Here is a 15785-nt window from a genome sequence, read left to right as displayed (position 1 = left end):
ATAACAAAGTTCCCGTGGCCTGATGCTTTCCGGTCATCCCTCACGACAAAAAGGAAAAAAAAAAATGGGATTTTGCCCCCCCCCCCTCCTTTTTTTTTTTTATTCATGCATAGTATATAAATAGAATTTAGTACCACACTCAGTATTTGAAATGAGATGCTGTCACTTTAAACCTTGACATATTCACAAGTTTTATTGAATGAGAGCAGTGACGCTTAAGAGTTCAAGTGTTTGTTAACAGATGAGACTGTCAGGGATAATACATTAAATTTTCCATATGCTTACAGAAGTTCTTTGGTTTTTTGGAGTGCTTTTCCGCCTCTGATCTACAGGTTAATATTTGACTGACCTGTGGTCTAGCACTGATTTCTGTTTGATCACTATAATGCCTAAGATTACATTCTCATTTTTGATTCTTTAGATATCATTAGTATAAACTGCAAGGTGTTATTCAGGAATTTGCTGCAGTATTTTTATAGGTAAAAACATGTTTGGAAAAACTTTTTGAGAAGTGCTTGAATTTGAATTGCCTATTTCTAGGCAATTCAGTCATTTTGCTTTTAGGACATGAAGATTTCTTGGGTCATTATGGGATTCTTCATGACTTACTTTCCTGTGAGAATTCGCTAGTTTTCTGGATGATTTTCTGTGTTGTGAAAACCTGATAGACATCAACACTTTGAAAGCTGGACAATCAAAATATTTAAATGTATGTAAGAAACAACCTGAACAGGGCCATTTAAATAATAATGTGCAGAACCCTTCTAAAGGGTTCATCACTTCGGAAAATAGAAGAGTTTTAAATCACTACAGCTTGAATTTAAAAAAAACCAAAACACATCAAATAGGAAATGGTACAAAACTAAATCTATGGAAACGATGTAGCAATTTTATAATGCCATTCCATGTGTAAGTTTGTATTAAGACATAAATGGCTATCTCTGAGCATTTCCATAGGATGGATCAGCCGTACTCAGTTTGAAGAGACTTGGGCTACTTTGCTTGGTGTGCTTGTAACTCAGCCTATTGTAATGGACCAAGAGGAGAACCAACAAGAGGTAATGTCATTCGCTGAATTTTTTAAATTAAATTTTACTTAAACTAAGAAAAATGTTTCTATTAATAATCCTGTAAAGCAGAAAAGTAGTGACTAAAACCAAGGAATTATTTCTGTTTTGTATTTCCTTGTCTTCATATGCCTGTGAGCTCATACACATCTGTCTTCTGGCTTAAAGGTTCTGCAAGCATGTAAATAGCATGGAAAAATTTTACTGAAGTTGTTTCAATTTTATATTAGTATGTCACTAAACATGTACACAGTTCAAAGTTTGCTTGATTAGATGCTTGGCTTTAGGCACAATAGGAACTCCAAAAACTTCTAGAGAATGTGTGAGAGAACTGTGCCTTTAGGAAATATACTAGTTAACTGTAACTAGTATATATTACTGCAATTATCTGTGCTATCTAATAATCAGACTTCAAGGGGAATTCCTTTGGTAAGATTTTTTTTTTTGTAAGATTCTTGACTAGAAATGAATTGACCTGGAGATGCATGCCCGTATCTCTTGATCCCAGTTGTAGGCTGTATGTTGGATATCTGGGCTTCTAACTTAGACGTCTCAGATGAGTGTTCAAAATTCAGTGGAGGGCATTGAGGATCAGAGCTGAAGAAATTTATAACAAAAGCAGAGAGTGAACTTAGCTATCATGAAAGAGACTTTCCCTCTTCAGATGTCTTAACCTGCTAGCAAACTGATTTTACTAGGTTCTAGCTCTTTGACCTGAAAGGCTTTTTTTCCCTAGAGTCATGTAATGTTCACTCCCATATTGCAACCAGTCCTGATGGTAGGTGCAGAGCCTAAAGCATTTTGAAGAATTCAGAGGGTAGACGACTACAAATAGTGGATCCTGCATAGCAGACAAAGGGGTTTATTTCCCTTACTTCCTAGGTATCAGACTTCAAAGAGGAGAAGGGCATCATCATCCATTTTTCCTGGGTTAGCATCTTCTGTTAGACTGACTTGAACATTTGTTGTGCAGCCTGCAGAATTTTTGTCTTAACTCTTTTCTACGTAATGGCCATGTTGGATCAAACTAAAGGCAACCTGGCTATTAATACTTCCTTATTTGTCGTGTAGAGAGCGTTTATTTGTAGAACAGGAGTAATACTGCTCCTGTACTTTCCAAGGAAAACAAATACGTTCAAAATTGCAAACATTTTAAGCACTATTAGAAATTTCAGTATGTAAATATTTTCTGAAATAAAAATACAAGATTCTTTTTAAAAAAAGTAAGTTGAGTATTTGTTACCATCTTACGTTTTCTAAAAAGGTTCAAACTCTCTTGTGGTCTGATACTTTCAAGAAGGAATCATAATCTATACAACAAAAGCAAAAACTGAGAAGCATCTTACCACTTCAGAACCTGCAACTGTTTGTGCTGTTGTTCTAATTTTAGTTTGTAAAAATCCTGATTTAGTTGAAGTACTGATGATAAACAGTTCTGAGCAAAAAAGTTAAGTGTACTGTGAAATTACCTGCTACTGTCAACACAGGGAGGATGAGTTACAACCCACAGTGCCAGAAGTTTTTCTTAAGAGATTTTTTTTTTTAAAAGGGAAAGAAACAGACTGCTACAGTGGTGATGATTTACAGTGGCAAAGTACTTGATACAATGTGTGTAGTTTCAGATACTTCTATTGGGGAAAAATGGCAATGCCTCAAGTACGAATAATAGATTGAATCTAACCAAATATGTTAAGAAAATTGGGCTACAGTTTTCTCACACTTTTACGGTGGTGTTAAATACTGAATGTGTAGCATCTTGGTTTAGAAGAAACATTGGGTACATCTGGACAACGATGTCCAGAAAAATGCTGCTGAAAATTCATGATGAGGTTGAGTTTTGTTCCTAAACGGGCAGTTACGAAAAAGTTAACATGGAGCCTTCTCTGAAGAGTTTCCAACTCAGATTTGGTCTTATTTGGTGCTTTGTTTCAACAGGTAACTAATGGGTAGATGCAAAGAAAGAAACTAAACACTTTGAAAGTTCTGAAATGGACATCTTGAGGCTTTAATGCTGTTGGGATAAGAGAGGATGCATGCAGAATGGCTGGTGAGATGGAAGGATGTGCATTGCTTATGTCAGCTAGATTTCTGGATGGGAAGAAGTCAAGATGTCAGGCTTATTAATGATAATTTAGTGGAAGATTACAAACTGATATTCAGGGCTTTCAGATTTGGTTGTTTGTGGTTTTGGGTGGTTTTTGTTTGTTTTTTTTTTTTTACAATTCAAATGACAGTAAGTTCATTTTACAGGAAGATACAGAGAGGACCCAAATTAATGTTCTTGCAGTACAAGCCATAACTTCCTTGGTGCTGAGTGCAATGACAATACCTGTTGCAGGCAATCCAGCAGTTAGCTGTTTGGAACAGCAGCCCCGCAACAAAGCTTTAAAAGCTCTGGACACGAGGTATGTTTTATTTGTTCTAAAATGCATAAAAGTTACACTTGTGATTAATACATAATTACAATTGCTTAATGTAGCTCTAGCAAAAATATGTATAGACTGTATTTTCTAAGCAGGAGTGTTTACAGATGGATCTGTTTACATAGAAGTTACGTGGACTTAGCATCATGAACCTGCTGAGTTAAAAGACAGTATCTGAAAAAGACAGTATCTTACTGAAATGTAATAAACTGTGCAGAATGTATTTCTCAATATTTCCCAGTTTTAGTCTCCCTGATACTGAAAATAAGCTTAGACACATAACATTGTAGAGTGAGCTAGTCAGACTTGCATAAAAACGTTGAAGGGAAAATCTACTTAAATTGATTTCTGTTGGGCTTTCAGGTTTGGGAGGAAGCTAAGTGTTATCAGGGGAATTGTTGAACAGGAAATCCAAGCAATGGTATCTAAGAGAGATAATATTGCTACTCATCACTTATACCAAGCTTGGGACCCTGTTCCATCACTTGCTCCTGCTACTACAGGTAAGTGCCTGTGTGTGGGAGGAAGGGGAGAATGGATTTCTTTTGCATTCAAAAATTCAAAAGGTAGAAAAGATACTCTTAAGAATTCATTTGAAATCCAGTTTGCAGGAAGTCAAGCCATTTTCACATGTACTTTGTTATGCATGTTTTAAAAACTTGTCTTCTGTTTTGTTACAGGTGCTCTTATAGGCCATGAAAAACTCTTACTGCAGATCAATACTGAACGAGAAATAGGAGATATGGATTATAAACTGGGACAGGTTTGTTAAAACCTTAACTTTGAACTTGACTTTTATTACACTTCTTCCTGTTTGTGGAAATTCACTTAAGAGGCATTGCTTAATGTCAAATGTAAACTAAAAGCTCTGAGTGGTGCAGGGTACATCATAACTGGGTGACTCCTCTCAGCCAGCTGCCCCACCCCATGGAATTTTTCTTTGTGTGTGAGGTGTACCTGAGAGCCAGGTGTGGAGTCGTACTTTGAAGCCTTGTGTGTTAAAGACCTTTGTAGTGTTAGCTTCCACTTTAACTATTGGATTTTAATTTGGTATTACATGCTTGCAGTAGTCCTTAGGAAATGAAAAATCACTGGACACAAAGTAAGCAATGTTTTGAATAAACCCGGTGTAGGGACATAAATATCAGTAGATGATGTTAGTTGGAAAATTAGCAGTACATATGGTGAATAAAAAAATAGTCCTTATCCAGTTATTTATCTCCTTGAAAAATTAGTTTTTACAGAAAGTTACATATACGGCTTAAATGTAAAATTTGTTTCACTATTTGAATAGTATGTATTAATGAAGAAAACTTAAATACTAAACTCAGATGACATTATTTTTCTTGAGAAATCTTTTGCGTAGGGAAGACCAAACGATCACTTGTCTGTATTTAGGCATCTGTATGTTCTCTTGAGATTCTAAATGGCTCAAACATTCAGTGTTTGCAGTTTACAGACTGTAGGTGTTATTTACAAAAACTGTTAACTATAGCAATATTAGGCATTGGACATCCTGCTTGAAAAATAAATAAATGTGCGTAGATTTTTGCTTAACATGAAAAAGAATTCTATGCAAGGGCGAAGTTTTCTCTTAAGAAAGAAGTCTTGAGCTATGTAAGATAAGTGCTGATTTTGTTTTGGAATCTTCAGACAGATCATTTATGAAATGCTATCAGCAGGTCTTACTGTTCTTTAATTTTTATAAATTTTTATAAAACTTTAATTTTAGAAATAAAACTTAAGGGAAACTTTAATTTTATAAATAAAACTTAAGAAGAACTAAGAAGTTTTCTTCTTTGTAGATAATTGTTTATCTAGCCTGAGTCAGAGGACTTGAAATCTGTCTTGTCTGGTTTCAGAAAAAAGGTTATATTGCAATCGGATATGCTGAGTTACGGTTTGAGAAGAGTTAGGAATGTGTTTTCTATTGAACTGCAGTCTTTACAGTTCTTTCTGAATTATTTTCTTGCTTGATATGAATTGTAAGTATTTATACTTCACTTTAGATTTTAGATCTAGTATGTTGACTTTCGGATGATTGCATGCACATTGCTAGTGCGTGCTTACAGGTTAGCCAGATGCTGCTTTCAGCATCACCTGTATTGTTGTACTAAGCGCATGGTGCTACTGTTTCTGCTGTGCCGTACAGGGGAAAGTGAGTTAAACTAAAATGTTGAAAAAAAAATTTATTTTTTTTTTTAACTGAAGTGATGTGCAGTTCATGTAAATGTATTTGAGGCTGTGTTGCCTGTCATGTAAATGAAAATGTATTCGACTTTTAAGATTTTTCTAATCTGACTATAAGGATGTTAAATGTTGTGCTTCTTTTTCTATTATTTTTTTTTCATGTGTTGCAAGGTCTCTATACACTCCATATGGTTAGGAAATAATATCACTCCATTGAGAGAAGAAGAGTGGGGTGAGGATGAAGAAGATGAGAACGACATACCTGCTCCTTCCTCACCACCAACTTCTCCTATTAACACCAGGTGTCTTATTTTTTTTCTTGTCTCTCCTTTCACTTATGAATAAGCTTTTATCTCTTCATGTTGAGTTCAATAAGCTGGGTTTATAAATTGGACACTGGTAAATAACTCTATTATTTCAAATGAAGTGTTTTAACAGGGCTTAAGAATAGCCATTTTAACGCTTGCTTATTGTGCCTTGCAGGAAACATCGGGCTGGTGTAGATATACATTCTTGTTCTCAGTTCTTGCTTGAACTCTACAGTCAGTGGATATTGCCATCAAACCCTAGCAAGAGAACACCAGTCATTTTGATTAGCGAAGTGGTGCGATCAGTAAGTCTAAACTATTATTCAGAGTCATAACTGAGCATATGTTACCAAATATTCAGAGCTAAATGGCATTTGTAAAGCATCTTTTAATATACAGGAAACAGTAATTTTTCTTGGCAGTGCTATTACATGGGCAGTACAGAAATATAACTTGAGCAACTATAACATTATAGTGATTTAAACTATGTAAGCATCTGGATTGCGTATTTTGCTACTACATTACAAACACTTTATTTAATAATAGTTGGTATTTTACCTGACTACTTGCTAAAAGCAGATTTCAGGATTTTGCTTATCCTATCTCTTTGTAAGAAAATTAAGATATAATAACAATATGTTAGAGGATTAAATTGACTATTGAAGTGTAGAAGCAAAACTAAAGCACGCAGGTGTGGAATGTGTCTTGATAGCCATTATTCACTATCATAAAAGACTTAAAATGAAATTATTCTTGTAACAGAGTATGTATTGTGTATTTTGGGGTATTTTAGTACATTGCAAATGGCAATATTCATTCATTTTCCAGAATTACTTACTATAATGGATTTGGTTTTGTAAACTTTTTGGAAAAAAGGATCATTTGGAGGTAATTGCTATCTGAAATGGATAGTGGAATTAATTCTGGACAACAATAGTTATTCCAGACACTTGAGTTAATGTTTACACATTTAATAGATCAATTGAGGAATCTTTTGCTGACAACTGTAACAGAAGGGAGAGTCAATTTTTGGCTGTCTGCTAATGGGCTTTTTTATATTCAATTTTAATTTGTGTACAGCTCCTGGCAGTATCAGACTTATTTACAGAAAGGAATCAGTTTGAGATGATGTATACAACATTGACAGAATTGCGAAAGGTGCATCCATCAGAAGATGAGATTCTTATACAGTATTTGATACCAGCCACTTGTAAAGCTGCTGCTGTTCTTGGAATGGTAAGAAATTGTCATGGAAGTTTATTGCAAATTCATGAGTGACTAGGTTAATTCATCCTTAGCTTCTGCTGCAAAATCTGAAGTATTTGGTAAGAGTGGTTTGTCTCTAGGAAAATCCCTTAGCTGAGCTGCATGGCTATAAGAAGTAATAGGATATGTATTCAGGGCTTTCAGAGGTTGCAAACATCATCTCCAGTTGCCCCATATTCAAACAGAAAGATTGTTTGGGTTGGGTTGAGTTTTTTTTGAGGTTTGAACTTAATTTAATGTGCTTTTTGGTTTATCTTATTCGGTTGAATGTTACCTTTGCCCTGGACTCACTTGTTACTTTTCAGGCCAGAAACGAGGACTGTGAAACAGCTATTGCTAGATTTGTGTTACAGGTGAATGGCTGTAATGTCATGAGAGGCTGGGACAGTGCATGTGATGAATACGTAGCTTGATAGCTAGGTGTTCCTTTTCTTTCCATCACTCTTCCCTCCATTGCATCATTCTGCACTCAGGGAAAGAACATTATTAATGCAAGTTATTTAATTAAATATGTTATTGTCTTTAAATCTGTAGACCACAGAGAAGTAGTATTTTCCAATGGACACTTCAGAGTGGGATTATTTAGGAAAAAAAATTACAAATTCTTTTGGAAGAAGCTAGCATTTCTAGAAACTCTCTCTGAGACTAATATAAAACTGTATGGGTAATAGTAATAAGAAAAGTTTTTAAATACTTTTAGGGTAGGGCTTCCAGTAGCTATTGTAGCAGCAACTGTGCAAGGGAGAGCTGTGAAAGTGATGCCAAACATGCAGAAGCAGTATTAGAGATCAACTTGTTCTGACTAGGCTGTAATTTCCCACTCAGTGAACTAATAACACCTTCTCACAAGCAAACAGCTGAATATAACAGGTTAGTAGGAGGAAAAAAAAAGTTGATTCCATCAAGAATTGCTTTTTGTCCTGTGCTCAGTTATGTAGAAAATCCATTTAAAAAGAGCAACTAGAAAGCACACACTGTAAAACTGGCCTATATCTTAAGTACTTCATGAATGCAGGGACAAGGCAAGACAAATAATTTCTACTAAATACTTAAAATGGATTGTATGAAAAATAAATTTCAAATCTAACAGTTTAGAATAGATTTTGCATATTGCAATAAGTTTTTGTACTTTGGGAGAGAAGTACCTGATACCAGGTTGGTGTTTGAAGACCAAGCATAGAATCGTAGAATCATTTAGGTTGGAGAAGACCCTTAAGATCATTGAGTCCAACCATTAACCTAGCACTGCCAAATCCACCATTAAACCGTGTCCCTAAGTGCCACATCTACATGTCTTTTAAATGCCTCCAGGATAGTGACTCAACCACTTCCCTGGGGAGACTGTTCCAATGCTTGATAACCCTTTCAGTGAAGAGATTTTTCCTAATATTCAATCTAAACCTCCCCTGGCACAACTTCAGACCATTTCCTCTCATCCTATCGCTTGTTACTTAGGAGAAAAGACCGATCCCGACTTCTCTACAACCTCCTTTCAGGTAGCTGTGGACAGCGATCACATCTCCCCTCAGCCTCCTTTTCTCCAGGCTAAACAGCCCCAGCTCCCTCAGCCGCTCCTCACAGGACTTGTGCTCCAGACCCTTCACCAGCTTCGTTGCCCTTCTTTGGACGTGCTCCAGCAGCTCAATGTCTTTCTTACAGGGAAGGGGCCCAAAACTGAACACAGTATTCGAGGTGCGGCCTTACCAGTGCCGAGTACAGGGGGACAATCGCTTCCCTAGTCCTGCTGGCCACACTGTTTCTGATACAGGCCAGGATGCCATTGGCCTTCTTGGCAACCGGGACACACTGCTGGCTCATGTTCAGCCAGTTCTTGACCAACAGCCCCAGGTCTTTCTCCACCAGGCAGCTTTCCAGCCACTCTTCCCCAAGCCTGTAGTGTTGCATGGAGTTGTTGTGACCAAAGTGCAGGACCCAGCACTTGACCTTGTTGAATTTCATGCAGTTGTCCTCGGCCCATCCATCCAGCCTGTCCAGACCCCTCTGTAGAGCCTTCCTACCCTCAAGCAGATCAACACTCCTGCCCAACTTGGTGTTGTCTACAAACTTACTGAGGGTGCACTCGATCCCCTCATCCAGATAATGGGAGTAGTGGAGATGTGTAGGTCTGAGTGCCAGTGGTCTCCAAGAACAAATAAATGGAACACTGGACTATGAGTTGAGTGGATGGCAGAGTATTCTCTTGGATGCAGACTATAGACATCTACCAGTCAATTTCAGACAGAAGCATCCTTTGTGGTTAGCTGGAAGGCCAGAAAATTCCAACCATCCAAGTCCTATATGTAGAGGATTCTTATTAGCACATGTGATTTACTGAACTAATGCTTATCTTGGGTTTTTTTTGCCTTTAAGTCATGAGATAATTTTGCAGGTAAAACAAAGTAGCATCCGTTTACTAGTCAATCGGAAAGTCATCTCTTATCTGATTATATTAATCTTGTGACGTTTGATTTAAAGTGGTTTTAAGCCAAGCTCTGGTTCATGCCATATTTTCTGCTCTTCAATTTGTTCCAAGTATTTCTAAGTGACAGGAGTCACCAGTATTTAACCAGTGTCGACTTCTAATGAGTACTCTCGTTGGATATATTAGGATAAAGCTGTGGCTGAGCCGGTAAGTCGACTGCTGGAATCAACCCTAAGAAGCACCCATATGCCAAGTCGGATTGGAGCTCTGCATGGAATTCTTTATATCCTTGAGTGTGACTTGCTTGATGAGACAGCGAAGCAACTCATTCCAATTATCAGCGAGTATCTGCTCTCTAATTTGAGAGGAGTAGCACAGTAAGACTCTTCCCTTCCTGACCACCTGCCCCAAACTGTTGCATGCTTATATGTGAACAAAACAGCTCTTTATGGTTTGTGGTTGTCTGTACATTTTAGAGCAGGCTGTTGTATCAAGCAGGTTTGGGCATTTTCATTGAAAATATCAACCAATTTTAGGTTTGATTTTACAGAAGTGAAAGGATATTTGAGGGTGAGAAAACTGTTTGATAGCTCAAACTTCTGTTTCTCTGGTAAATTGTGTACCCCAAACCTTATTTTTCTGTCAGAACACATACTCTTTGAAGGAGACCTGCAGGATCAGTAGTGAAGCTTATTTCTCCTAAACAAGTCAGCCCATGTTAGCTTATAATTATATTGCTGAAAAATTTATTGTGTTGCACTGGATTTCCATGATAACCAGTGCTCTCTTATGGCATCTTGGTGATACTTAATGTGATTTTAAAAATTGCATAAATTTTATGTGAAAAAATACTTAGTGTTTCTAAGGATTGTTTATATTGTCTCTATTTGTGACCTAGACAACGTTGATGTGAGTGACCACTAGTGTTTTTGCTTATTTACAGTTGTGTGAATATCCATAACCAACAGCACATCTTGGTAATGTGTGCAGCTGCTTTCTATTTGATTGAGAATTACCCACTTGATGTAGGGCCTGAATTCTCTGCAGGAATTATACAGGTATGTTGTGATGCCTCCAATCACAGGTGGTCATGTAACCTGGGATCACCACATAGCTATCTTTAACACTTAACTTGATTACTGTGGTGTAGATATGCTTTTGGGTTTAGTTTCATCAGGTTTTCTTAATACATGATGCAGTTCCATACTAGTTGCAGTGGTATGGTGCTAGAAGATGACCCAAATACACCTCAAAAACAGGTAGTTGACTTTTTTCTGTATTTCAGATGTGTGGAGTCATGGTGTCTGGAAGTGATGAATCAACACCATCCATTATTTATCATTGTGTCCTGAGAGGATTAGAACGACTCCTCCTTTCAGAGCAACTTTCTAGGCTGGATAGTGAATCGCTAGTTAAACTAAGTGTTGACAGAGTGAATGTGCAGAGCCCCCACAGAGCAATGGCAGCACTTGGATTAATGCTGACTTGCATGTACACAGGTATTTACTTTTTTATACCTTTGATGTGCTGAGAGACTAGCTTACTAACAGTGCTAACTTTCTTCATTTATTTTTGTTACCAAGGGTTCAAAGGTCTTATTTTAGTATTCACAGTAAAACTTGTAACAAATTATTTTGGTTTAGGAAAGGAAAAAATCAGCCCTAGTCGTACCACAGATGCAAATCCTGCTGCTCCCGACAGTGAATCTGTGATCGTAGCTATGGAACGAGTATCTGTCCTTTTTGATAGGTAAGAGGATAAAACATGTGTAATGGGACACTGGGAGGGAAATTACTCTGTTTGGCACTGTGTAGTCACTTCTCTGAATGTTCTGATATTTAATTAGTGATGTTTCTCTGCTTACCATTGCTTAAAATTGATACCTCTAGTATACACAGTAAAACTGATGGAATTGCTGAAGGCAGCACAAATGTACAGGAATGTAAATGGAAAACAGACATGTCCTAACTTATACTGTGTGTTGCACAAACCATAATACTTTTAAAATGTATTTCTAGCTCCCTTCAGGTCAAACTCTTAAGTGCTTTTCAGGATGTCTTCTGCAAAATCAAGGATATAAATCCAGTGTACGGGAAATAATCTTTCAAACCACCCTAAGAGTTTAAAACCTTTCTCCCCTTCCCCCACCCAAGTGTTGCTTTTTCCAAGGCTGTTAAGTAATTGCAGTGGAAGGGTACAGTAAAACTTCTGTATTCACATGGAACTCATTTATTGGAAACATTTCAGAACCCCTGTTTTCATCTGACAAGCTCAAGCTGTCTTAAGTGAGCGTAGCATGTAAGATTTTGCATAGTAGTTTGTGGGATAATGGTTTACAATTTTTAAACTGTTCAGTGGTTTTTCCATAAAACTAGATGAGGGTTTCACTTCTGGACTTAGTGAGAACAGAATTAGAGCAGTGCTTGAGTGCTTTTGAAAATATCACTCCTAAGAATTAGCAAAACAAACATGAATACTACAAGCAGAAAATAACTTTTGCAGGGAATAATCACACGATAGTAACTTGATCTTGACACATCAACAGATGCAACCTTTATTAGGAAGATTGTCCAATCAGCGTTATTTAAGTAAAATTGTCTTTAAGTTGTAGTATCTTTTTCCCTCTTTACAGTACAGCGCTGTTTGATATATTGGTCATCTGGGTCGTGAATAGCAGATGCAAAGATGTTATGAATGGAAATGAGTATTCTGCTTATAAATGGTCTTTGGTAACTGCGAATAGTGGTCTCCCTGTTGTTTTTTTTGTTCTTGTTTAGTTTTTTCAGCATTCCTATTACTAAATTTTGTCTCTGATGCAATTCCAGAGCTTAAAAAATGTTGATTATTAAAAAAAAAAAAAAAAAGGGGGGGGGGGGGGAAAGAGGGAGGGGGGTGGGGAGGACATGACACCTGTAGCAACTTCTAGTAGCTTTGATAGACCGCTTTGGGTAGACTGTTAGAGCAAGATTACATGAAGACTTGGATTCCTCAGTGTTGAACACTTCTTTACCTATCTAGAGATGAAAGTGAAATGTTCTTTTTATTGCCAATTGAAAAAGATCGAGATATTTGCTGGAATTCAATTGTAAAATACATTCTTTTTTATTATTTTCAGGATCAGGAAGGGATTTCCTTTTGAAGCTAGAGTAGTGGCTCGGATCCTTCCACAGTTCCTTGATGATTTTTTCCCCCCACAAGACGTAATGAATAAAGTTATTGGAGAATTTTTATCCAATCAGCAGCCTTACCCGCAATTCATGGCAACAGTAGTTTATAAGGTAGTGTTTATATTTTTTTTTCTTAAATGTTTCAGAAGATTTCTAAATAACTGACACCTCAATCAGAGAGGCAAATGTCAATTTTGTTAGATCTAACAAACCTGTTGCAGTGATTGAACTGTGCTGCTGTGAGGTTTGTCTTCCAGGCAACATGGAGGGCTAGAATCACTATGTTGCCCGGAAGACACAGCAGTACAGTTCAATGACTGACAATGGAAAAATAAAGAGAAAATTAATAGTTGTGATCCCGGTGCTCAGACCTTTTAGATCTCAAGGAGCCAACCCAGGTCATCTGGCCTTGTGAACTCTACAGTCAAGCCCCTGTGGACTCACTGGGGCTTCTGGGTCTTTCGCTCTTCAGCACCTGCTTACTGGACTCATGCATCACTTGCGAGTGCATGTGTACACCACATTTGATCTATAAAAATAGAGACACCAGACAAGTCTTGCTTTTCTGTATGCCTGCTTCAGTTTGGCACAGATGTCAGGAGTCCAGTTGATCCTGACTGACTCTTTTACAGAATCCCTTTGTCTAGGCATTGTGTTCCTTAATTCTTTAGACTCTGAGTTGTCTCCAGGAGTCTGGTTTGTGAACCTCAGAGCTTTGTAGCTGGAGAGAACCTTTACAAAAGAAAATAAACTATTTCCCATGTCCATCTACCATGTCTTTATTCCTGTGTAAAATATTTTTGCAGGTGTTCCAGACACTACATAGCACTGGACAGTCCTCAATGGTCCGTGACTGGGTGATGCTGTCTCTTTCTAATTTCACACAAAGAACACCTGTGGCAATGGCAATGTGGAGTCTTTCCTGTTTTTTTGTCAGTGCTTCCACCAGTCAATGGATTTCAGCAATGTATCCTAAAAAGGCTGAATGTGTGCCATTTCTGGGTAAATACAGAGATTCTGTAAAGTGCGCTGATAACCTTGAAGGATAAGACTACAAGTTTAACACTCAAAAAAAGGCAGATATACTGCAGTTAGTAGTGGCGTATATCGCTTTGTGCTGTTGGTGCCTCAGGTTTGAGGGGACAAAAGAGAAGTTCTAAACAGATTAAGAGAATGAAGTTATCTAAAACTACTATTTTTAAGATCTGTTCCTTGTGACTATGCAAGATGACTGGGAAAGTCCTTACTTTGAAGGACTTTTTAAAAGCTTCACCAGATAGCTTTGCAGTGACCTTTAAAAGCTTGCTTCTATATTCCTTCTGTGCGATAAAATATATTTAAACAAACAAACAAAAATCCCCATCAAACTCAAAGAAAATAATCCTCTACATCAAACTGTATGTTTTGCAAGTGTCCCCCATGGAGGTGCACTTTGGCAGTGGAATGACATCGGCTAAAAAGCCAAAAGACATAGGTGGTATCGGTGGTTTTTGTTTGTTTGTTTGTTTTTTTAAAAAAAGAACAAACAAAACCCCTAAATGAACAAACAGAAAAATAACTTGCATTTTGTGACCAGGCAAAAAATGGCCATATGTCATGTTTGAAAGTTCCTAGTGACTCTTAAGCTCAGCGGTGCTCTTTGGCTATCTGCAGTTCTGTTTGCTCCAGTAGATAAAGAAAACTACTGCTACATTAAAATTACTTTCTGGGGATGGAAATTGCATGAAGTTAACGAAGAAATAGGATTTCTGTAGTAGCAGTTAAATTGGTACATGACAGTGTTTTGCACTTCAATGTTGTTGGTGAACTCAAAAATACCTAATTTTATTGGAGAAGAGTGTTTAAACTGCTATACCAAAAGATGAGCAACTTCTTTTGTATTATGACCTTAACTTACACTTCAGTCTTCCCCATATTATCAGCAGAATGGGAAAATCAGAGCAAGTGGATGTTAACATCTTCTGTTTGGTGGCCATAGACTTCTACCGACATCAGATAGATGAAGAATTAGATCGGAGGGCCTTTCAGTCGGTGTTTGAGGTGGTGGCATCTCCAGGAACTCCATATCATCGCTTATTAACTTGTTTGCAAAATGTCCACAAGATCACAGCATGTTGAACATCCTGATGTGTAATTGGACTGCATGACTAGTGTTGGAATCTGGTATGAATTATGGGGAATGCAAGATCAAGAAAGTATCTGGGGTTGCATTTGTGATAAATACAGACCTGTCGGTTTTACTTCCAGAATGCATGGACAAGTGCTCTGCAGCACTGGAAATCACCTGAAAAGTCTAGTGTAGTTCTTGTTGTTGTTGACACCAGGCACCTGTGAATGGAAAGAAATTTGTCAATGTTTTTCAAGTGATGTTTGGGACTAATCTGAGATACACTAACTAAAATGAGAGCAAGTACTACATGCAAGGTAACTGATATTACTCTTCTTTCTAATGTTCCGCTGAAGCCACTGTGGTGCAACCGGTAAGAAACTGACAGAAAGACTGTTATTGTAAGCTGCAGTCATGAGACAACTTCATAGTTTATGTACCTGTATATACTGTTGTGTAGTACAGAATAGAAATTGTTTCCTAATGTCTCTCTCAAACATGGAAAAGAGAAAATGGCTTTTATGATTTACACTTCCAGCATGTAATTCCTCATTCTGGACTTTCTGATATCCTGTGGTGTATGTGTTGGTGATATCGCAGATATAGTGCACATACGTAACCACACATTTTCTTTTTTCTTCTCAGGATTTAAAATTTGAGTACAGTATATCAGTAAAAAAAATTTTAACTTAAATATTTCTATATCATGTACAGTATGTAAAATTGTAAGATGTGTGGTGCATGAGCTGTGCTGTAATTTGAGATGAACAGAAGCCACGCTACTGAATGTCTTGACATCTGTATTGTCGTATTTTTCTTTTCCGTGTGCTTGAAT

The 15785-nt window shown here is 37.3% G+C and overlaps 1 protein-coding gene across 1 annotated transcript in view; it reads left to right on the top strand.

Annotated features, from left to right (window-relative positions):
- The window catches only part of HTT (huntingtin), an 84384-nt gene extending 68972 nt beyond the window's left edge, over nucleotides 1–15412 (top strand). Inside the window, exons 54-67 of the mRNA XM_009708844.1 lie at nucleotides 958–1058; nucleotides 3318–3472; nucleotides 3854–3993; nucleotides 4171–4253; nucleotides 5852–5982; nucleotides 6164–6293; nucleotides 7069–7224; nucleotides 9863–10053; nucleotides 10620–10734; nucleotides 10962–11175; nucleotides 11320–11425; nucleotides 12792–12954; nucleotides 13650–13810; nucleotides 14748–15412. Coding sequence (XP_009707146.1) covers nucleotides 958–1058; nucleotides 3318–3472; nucleotides 3854–3993; nucleotides 4171–4253; nucleotides 5852–5982; nucleotides 6164–6293; nucleotides 7069–7224; nucleotides 9863–10053; nucleotides 10620–10734; nucleotides 10962–11175; nucleotides 11320–11425; nucleotides 12792–12954; nucleotides 13650–13810; nucleotides 14748–14961 — 2060 coding nt within the window. The 3' untranslated portion in view covers nucleotides 14962–15412. The remainder of the gene's footprint in view (nucleotides 1–957; nucleotides 1059–3317; nucleotides 3473–3853; nucleotides 3994–4170; nucleotides 4254–5851; nucleotides 5983–6163; nucleotides 6294–7068; nucleotides 7225–9862; nucleotides 10054–10619; nucleotides 10735–10961; nucleotides 11176–11319; nucleotides 11426–12791; nucleotides 12955–13649; nucleotides 13811–14747) is intronic.
- Nucleotides 15413–15785: the final 373 nt, after the last annotated feature.

Source organism: Cariama cristata, unplaced genomic scaffold (assembly GCF_000690535.1).
Source record: "Cariama cristata isolate BGI_N322 unplaced genomic scaffold, ASM69053v1 scaffold400, whole genome shotgun sequence".
Lineage (NCBI taxonomy): Eukaryota > Metazoa > Chordata > Aves > Cariamiformes > Cariamidae > Cariama > Cariama cristata.
Note: the sequence above shows the minus strand (reverse complement) of the source record. Positions and strands in the feature narration are given on the sequence as shown.